The 8,410-nt window shown below is 46.6% G+C and overlaps 1 protein-coding gene across 1 annotated transcript in view; it reads right to left on the bottom strand.

Moving 5' to 3' along the window:
* Positions 1–479: 479 nt before the first annotated feature.
* Positions 480–8,410, bottom strand: part of chrna6 (cholinergic receptor, nicotinic, alpha 6) — a 31,628-nt gene continuing 23,697 nt past the window's right edge. The window contains exons 4-6 of the mRNA XM_072670086.1: positions 6,607–6,716; positions 5,331–6,405; positions 480–3,641 (exon numbers count right to left, since the gene is read on the bottom strand). Of these exons, the coding sequence (XP_072526187.1) occupies positions 3,516–3,641; positions 5,331–6,405; positions 6,607–6,716 (1,311 nt within the window). The 3' untranslated portion in view covers positions 480–3,515. The remainder of the gene's footprint in view (positions 3,642–5,330; positions 6,406–6,606; positions 6,717–8,410) is intronic.

Below are 8,410 nucleotides of genomic sequence, written 5' to 3'. Positions count from 1 at the left end.
GCCTCAGTTTTCTTACATTTCTTAGCCACATTAGCCTTCCTGAGGGGAGTGGGGGAAGGTGGAGGGGGGTTGTCAGTGTAGCTTAGCATGGTTTCATCTGCCAGTAGCAGTTTAGCGTTCAGGTTCCAAATGTACCGAAGACAAGTAACGTGAAAAAGGAACACAGTAACTCAGCAAATGACAGGAAGGTTGAGCTGCAAACCGACGAGTCAGTTTAACGTTAGCCTTAAGAAAAACGTATGCTAATTCTGCTACTTCAAACAGCTCTCTTAACACCGCTAAACCCAGACGCAGAACCAGAGGCTGTTTCCGAGCTGCTGTCACGGTGGGCAGCCCGAGATAAGCGCACGCACTTCCCAGGCGCTTATGGATACACGCTCGGGCGTCTATAGACACACACACCAAGAGATGGAGGCAGTTCGATGTCAGACAAGAAGTGTTATTTATTTGAAGAAGAAGAAGAAGAAGAAGAAGGCAGATTTACAAAAGTGTCAGCTGCTGACAAGGAGAAGCGCAGCTTTTGTAAAGGAAACATTTTAAACGGTGACATCGAGGAAGGGATTACGTCCGTGACAGAGAACGAGAGAGAGAGAAAGAGAGAGAGGAAGAGGGGGAGGCAGAGCGAGGAAGAGAGAGAAGTGTCGAGAGAATCATGCGACGCAGTCAGTCGTTTTTTAAAAAGCTCGGGCGTTGCTCTGCGTAAGTGGAGGCTTTCAGCTCCACCGGCCTGGTGACCCTCTCCTCCTCTTCAACATGGAGAAAAAAATAGAGGCGTTCGGCACGGCGTGGCGCCGAGTGGGAAAGGCGGATTTGTTAAAGCAACGCAAGTAGGGCCTGTTAATGGGTGGCTATGTAAATCTGACCCAGCTAGGCGTCACTTTTCCATGTGCCATGGCCACGACCTCCACTGGTCAGTGCTTATTTTGCTCAATTTTCCTGAGTAACTGTTGGCAGTTTGTCCCCGTCCGAGAGGAAGTTGCAGGTTTTGACTGGAGCGCGCCATGGTCTCGGCCTCCGAGAGTTACGGTATTACTGAACTTATCAAACCCAATAAAAAAAAAAAAGGCAGGCCTTGTTTTGCCGGACCGCCATTGGCTGCATTTCAATAAAATGACCTCTATTATGTTTCCTGTAGCATTTTCTCTCAGAGCCTTAAGATGTAGACCCCATATTTTCACTAGATGTGAAGAGCCCAGGACCTTATGAAGATGGCTTGGGACTAACGCTGCGATACCAATGCTAACAATGCTGTGCTAGGTACTAACACGCCAGGAGCGATACTGGGCGAGGTGGGGGTGGTCGCACAGTACTGATACTAACGTCACAGCGACAATGCTGGCAGAGGCAGTCTTGGTCGACTATGGCTTCTAGGCTGGCCCACCAGGCGGTCCGGCAATAACTGCAATTTCCCAAGGTCATCTCAGAAGAAAAGAGGAGTATGTATTGGGGCATTCAGATGGTCCAGGTCAACTCGTGAAGTCAGAACACCGAATCAGATGTTTGGCCATGTTGAACACCACATGTGATTATATGCTGGGGTGGACCAATGCCAGCTTGGTCTACTGTTTTTACAGGGTTTTGAAGAATGTACTGGTGGCTGACTGGTGTTCTATCTGTTCTAGCACTAGGTTCTGCTCTAAGAACCTTCTGTCTGTTTGAGATGTTTCTGCTTTACTCTAGGACCACGTTTACACCTGGTCACGTCATGGGACTGGTATCTGGAGCAATTCCGGGATGGTCTAGCCCAGCATACATGTTCAAAAACCTTGTGGCTCCGCGATCATCTGCTTTATAGATTCTTGAGATCTCAACTTCTACTCTCTAGAACCTTCTGGGTTCATCCTAAATGTTTTGATGGTCCTTCTCGCTCAGTGCTTTTTGATCTTGAACCTTTTGGTCTCACCCTATCAGATCTAGGACCTTCTGACTACTCTATTTGGCTCTGTTGTAATCTGTCCCAGGACCATCAGACTTTAGCCTATCTTTTCCAGAATGTTCTGGAGCCCTCTAGCCTCACCTTTTCTTGCTTTTGTAAAACCTTATGACCTAATCCTTTCTGTTCTTAGGGGATCTTCAGGCTCCTGTAACTTTCGTCTCCATCTACCAGTTCTAGAACCTTCTACCCTTGTGGCTCCGTGATCATCTTTATGCTTTATAGTTTCTTGAGATCTCAACTTTTACGTTCTAGAACCTAGAGTTCATCCTAAATGTTTTGATGGTCCTTCTCGCTCAATCCTTTTGGCCTCGCCCCTATCTGATCTAGGACCTTCTGACTTTATCTGTCCCAGAACATTCTGAAGGCCCCCTAGCCTCACCTTTTCTTACTGTTGCAGAACCTTATGACCAAACCTTTCTTGTTCTTCTGGGATCTTCAGGCTTCCATTAATCACTTTCCAAAACCTTTTGGCTTCAGCTTATCTGTTCTAGATACCTTAATATCCACCTACCACTTCTAGAACCTTCTAGTCTCACCTTACCTGACCTAAAAACCTTGTGGCTAGACACTGGGTGTGTTCCAATTGTGCACTAATTAGTAGTCCTCACTAGTTTTTGAGGATGTGGTAAGCTGAGCATACTATACTACAGAACCGAGCAAACAGGAGCTACTAATGTCTGGAAAAATGGCGGATAATGATGATAAATGCTGCGGGAAGGGCGGCTGGAGAACTTGCAGTGATGGCATAGCAACACTTCATCACTTCCCGTTAGTAGAGAATAGGTTAGTATGGTAATATTTAGTGTACTGACCTGCCAAACCTGCACTATTAAGGCTAGTATATTGTCTATGTCCTATAGTATTAGTGTGTAGTACACAATTGGGGCACAGCCTTTATCCATCTGGTCTCATTTTTCTGTTCTAGAGATATTTGGTATCTTCAACCTTCGAGCTCCACCCTAGCTCCTCCCTTTCAACACTGTTTCCATGTGTCTTGTCATGTCACTGCCTCTGTTTGCTGCAAGTTGTTTGCTTTGTTCCTGCATTTTCTTTTATTTCTTTTTGCTTTGTTCCTGTTTCCTGCATATCAATTAGCTTCCAGTTTGACCTTTCAGCTGTGGAGAACAGATATGACTGTATGACTTGGTTTGGCGAAATTTCGAAAATTGTCCCTCATAGCCAGAAACAACCGATGTCCAAATGTCTGATTACGGTACGAGTTGACAAGGGCAATCAGAACATGCCATTAGTCTTTTGCTGACAAAGCTGATAAAGGTGATTAGCGAACCCCTGATTAGCTGTTGGCTGCATGCGCCAGGGCAGCGAACATCAACCTGCACCAAGGTAGGGAAGATCAACTACTGATTGGCTGTTTTATTGCACAAGGACAATGAGCATCAACACCTGATTTGTTGTTAGCTGCATCAAGCTATCAAGTCTATTGCAGTGTCTTTGTTGCCGTAAAGCAGAAGTGATTGTAATTGGTGTGTCTGTGATTTGGCTAATCGGCTGAGACAGACTGTCCCGTGTCTCTAATTGGCTGGGACAGTTAATCCGGCTCATGTGAGCGGCAGCCGGTTTACGAGAGGAAACCAATGAGAGGCTGGAAGAACAGGCCCACCGTCCCAAGCACGCAGACCAGCACGAAAACCCAGAGGAAGATCCGGTCAATCACCATGGCAACGTACTTCCAGTCATCCTCCACCTGAAAGAGGCCAAGAGATGGGGAAAGCTGTGAAGAAGCGTAGTGAAGGAGCGCGGGGAGGTGTGTGTGTGGGGGCAGGTGTGGAAAAGGTGTGGAGATGTGTGGCGTACAGGGAAGAGAGGCGCGAAACGGCGAGAGAAAGTAAATGAAGGTGGACTATTAGCACAGCGGAATGAGGATTAGCGCGATATTCCGTAATCGTCGTGCCACGAAGAGCTAAGACCCGAATCTATGGAGCATTACAATGCTAATGTCATCTGTCCCCAAGATACGGCCTCGGTGACGAGGCAGGGAAGGAGAGGGAGCGAGCCTGAGAAAGAACCGTGTAGACTTTTCCATATCAAAGTCCTGATCCTCCACAGAGGGACTTAAAGGCTGTATTTTTAGATAAAAAGCTCCTCTCTAAACGCTCCCATTCTGCAGAGCGCTGTTGTTCTGCGAACTCATGCTAGATTTGGAGCTGTGAGTCATCATTTATGCTAACGAGGATATTACAGTGCTAAAGCCTGTGACACTGTAGGCATCATGGTGATCGGACTTGTTAGGCTTAAGCTGTACACGGCAACGTGAACTAAGCCAGGTTGTGGGAAAACGATGAGGCTCTGTGATGGCATTCGTCAAACTAGGTAACATAAATAAGAGATTAGCATATTAGCATTATATTAAACACTCATACAGGCCAATACAGGCCATTCATAGATGCACTACCATTCAACTCTTTGGAATCAGCGCTTGATTTCTTTAATATAACTGATTAGCAATGATTACGATGATGAAGAGCAATCATAAGACATGGGAGATGTGTCCAGGATGCTGAAAACTGCGGTAGATGATTGTAAAATGGGAACACGACCTTCAGTACTTTCTTATAGGACTAAGAAACGTCTATACATAGACAATTACAGTGTAACAGCTGTCATTCCATAATGTCCTTTCTTTGTCAAAACATGTTCAACATTAACTAAAATATCCAAGACAATCTACACTCTTAAAAAATGGGGTTCTTCAGGCCTCTGATCGGCTGTCTAACTGTGGGGGTTGCAAGTTCCAATGCCAATCCATGCCCCTTAGCCATCGGCAGCCGGAGTCTGAGAGTGCACAATCGGCCGTGCTCTCTCCGGGTGGGTGAGATGGCGTCCTCCCCACTAATCACTCTTAAAGCGATGTTGGCCAGCTGGTGTGGGTCGGAATTAGCGACCTGGCACTTTGAGCGTGTCAGCTTCCCGCCAATCAACAGCAATTCGGAAAGAGGCGAAGCTGTGGCCAGCTGTGCATGTATTGGAGGAGACATGTGTTAGGTCCTTACCCTCCTAGTGCTGGGGAGGGAGCTAAGAACAGGTGGGTTAATTGGGTTAACAGTACCGGATTGGAAGGAAAAATTTAAGGGGTACTTCAGGAGTTCTTTAGTAAATTAATTGGTTCTGTAAAGAACCATTAGACATCAAAGAAACACCTGAATGAGGAAATGGTTCTTTGATTGCTTAAATGGTTATTTTATATTTGATATGATGGGAGGCTTTTTGCTGGTGGGTATTTAAAGAACCTTTTGGTCCTATAGAAACAAAGAGGGTTCCACTATTGCTGAGTCGGAGAACCCTTTTGGATTTATGTCGAAGCAAAACTGAGTTGCATAGGTTGAAATTGTGTATATTTATGTAAAAAAGGTATGAAAAGTGAGGCTGTCCGTACCTCTTTAGCCTTGTTGCGGCTCCTCATGTTCTCCGCAATGTACTTCACACTTTCAATGGCCTGCTTGATCTCTGGCGACACCACGGAAAACGCCACCACTGTATTTATGGCTTGTGGGCTCAACTGGCGACTCACTTTCCCACAATCCACCTCAGGCCCCTCTTTGGCTGGATGGCACGGGCAACCTCCTTTCTTCCCTTCCCCCGAACCCTTGCCCTCTCCAAACTCCAAGCAGTTCATGGCCCCCTGCTGAGAGCTGCTATTCTTCCTCTTCTTCCCTTCCGCTCCTCTACCACCTCCTCCACTGCTCCCGATCCCGGACGAGCCCCCACTTTCAGGGCCGCCACCCTTCCCTGAAGATTCCGATTGGTCGAGGGGGCGCCGCATCAGCATAATGCGGGGCAAGGCCCGGAGGAAAACAGTGCGGACCCATCCGGGCATGGTGTGGGTTGTGGGTGTGCGGTAGTGGACATTGAGTACGAAGACGGTGATGACGATGGAGAGCGTAACGAAGATCATGGTGAAGAGCAGGTACTCGCCAATCAGAGGGATGACCAAGGAGGTGGATGGGATGGTCTCAGTGATGACCAGCAGGAACACAGTAAGGGAGAGAAGGACAGAGATGCAGAGTGTAACCTTCTCACCACAGTCCGACGGAAGGTAGAAGACCAGGACGGTCAGGAAGGATATGAGGAGGCACGGGATAATGAGGTTGATGGTGTAGAACAGAGGAAGGCGGCGGATGTAGAAGCTGTAGGTGATGTCCGGGTATATCTCCTCACAGCAGTTGTACTTGATGTCATGCTTGTATCCGGGCGCGTCGATGATCTCCCACTCTCCGCTCTCCCAAAAGTCCTTGAGGTTGACCTTGGAGCCGATCAGGACCAGGTCGATCTTGGCCTTGTCGTACGTCCAGGAACCGAACTTCATGGAGCAATTCTGGTAGTCGAAGGGGAAGTAGGTGATATCCATTGGGCAGGAGGATTTGAAGATGGCTGGAGGAACCCATGTGATGGTGCCGTCGTACTTGAGCAAAGCTTTGGTTTTGTCTTCCACCAGGAAGTCACCTACAGCACTGTGGCAAGAAAGAGGTTAAAGACCGTTAATTGCACACCTGTAATTTCCGAGATAACTTTCTACCCTTTCAGGCACCTTTTATAATTGCACTTCGGGAACGGTTCCCTTGTCCTGCAAAGAAATCAGGAATTGAAAAGCGCCTGTGAAAACATTTGAACTCAATTTCAAAGGTCAAATTTAGCTGATTGAATGGGCTTACTTGTTGTACAGCACAATGTCAGGCCTCCAGATCTTATTGGATGGAACCCTGATGTACTCGATACCATCAAATTCTGCTGGTAGCCATTTCAGCTTGTAGTCGTTCCATATCTACAACAAAAACGAGAGGAAGTCATCAGTAAATCTCGAGCCTAAGATCCTGCCTTCCTCCTTAAATCTTCACCACCAAGCAAGGTTCTGTACCGAACCGTACACCACAGATTTTCCACAAGAGTGAAAAGGGTTCAAAGGGTTCTGGTGAGAGTTGAGAGTCATGGTGCTTCACTGAATCGCCGCCTTCTCTAAAGCAGTGGTGCCCAGCCCAGGAGAACCCTGTTCTCAGAGGACCTCCTGCTCTGCACAGTTTGTGGGTTTTCTACTCTAACCAATCACCTTCAGCTCAGGAAGGTCTTTGGAATTAGCCCATCTGCTGAATTAGATGTGTTGGGAATCCCTCGAATCCTTGAAGAAGCCCCTTTATACTTTACTAAATAAATCCCCTGCTTGCTACACTACATGGACAAAAGTATTGGGACACCTGTACATTCATTGTCCTCTGAAATCAAGGGTATTATATGGAGTTTCTGTGATCATTAGACAGGTCAGGATGTTGGATGATCACCACCCCACCTCATTCCAGACAACACAGTTCCTTTAGGGCTTTATACCCCTCTACTAGCCCACGCCTGGCAGGTTCAGCATGTCTCTACAAGGACCAGGAAATCTGTGTCAACAATGGGCGCAGCTTAACGCAGATGAATGCTTTCACTGGAAGGGGCGTCCACAAGTGTTTGGACGTATAGAGTATTTAATGTGACTTTAATGTGCACAGCATTGGACATTTATCATTGAAAAGGTTTCATCAACTGAAGTGAAGGACGCACATCCAGGCTTCTCAGAACTACTCCATGCAGGACTTCCGTCCTCCCCCACACTGTTTATTCTTGCTGCTTTGTGTGAGAGCAGGTTGGCTTTGTATCTATTTTCATTTCCTTGCATGACAGCTCTGCTCAGTCACATGAATGACTGCCAGCTCCACCACCTGACACCCCTAACGCTGAAAGTTTAGAGTCTCGGAGTCTGTGTATGTCAGTTCGTCGCAGTGCCTCGCCCCCATCCTGATTTGTTTTTCTGCAAATAAATGTGGCATGTCTCTTCGCGTGACGGGGTTGTACACTGCCACTCATCTTAAACTCTACATGATCTTGAGCACGAAGTGACTGCCGGAAAGAGTAGATCTTCACTGGCGTTAAATACACAAGCGCTAAGGTTGAATTCCACAGTAAGTGCAATTCAATCTTGTTAAATCCAACCAGGCCGTCAGAAGCCTTTCTATCATTGCTAGCATCATACCAAGCCAGCATGCTCATGTGGGGCTTATATGGGTGGAACGAGAGCTAGGGGGCTTCTTGGGGGCTCTGATTGGGTTTGTCCATGTGTCCTTACTGGGAATTAGCTGTGCTTTTTTTAATTTTTATTTTTTTACTCATTTTTTTTAGCAGAATAATAACAAGAGAAAAATACTTCAATGTAAAAATTGGTCCATTCACCCCCCCCCCCCCCCCCCCCCAAAAAAAAAAATTGCCACATTATAAAGAACAACTGCAAGATTCACATTATGTCAAAAAGTGAAAAATGGAAAAAATGGAGATACAAGGGTTTTGTGCAACAGCGCCGATATTTTCATGTACTGCAAACAAAACAAACAAACAAAGATCAAAGTATGAACGTTAGCTAAGCCATATTTGTATCCAGTAAGAAGTATCAGTAGCTTATCTGTGTGGATGAGAGTAAACCCTCAAATA

Source organism: Salminus brasiliensis, chromosome 24, assembly GCF_030463535.1.
Source record: "Salminus brasiliensis chromosome 24, fSalBra1.hap2, whole genome shotgun sequence".
Classification (NCBI taxonomy): Eukaryota; Metazoa; Chordata; class Actinopteri; order Characiformes; family Bryconidae; genus Salminus; species Salminus brasiliensis.
This window is presented reverse-complemented; position numbering and strand designations above follow the sequence as displayed.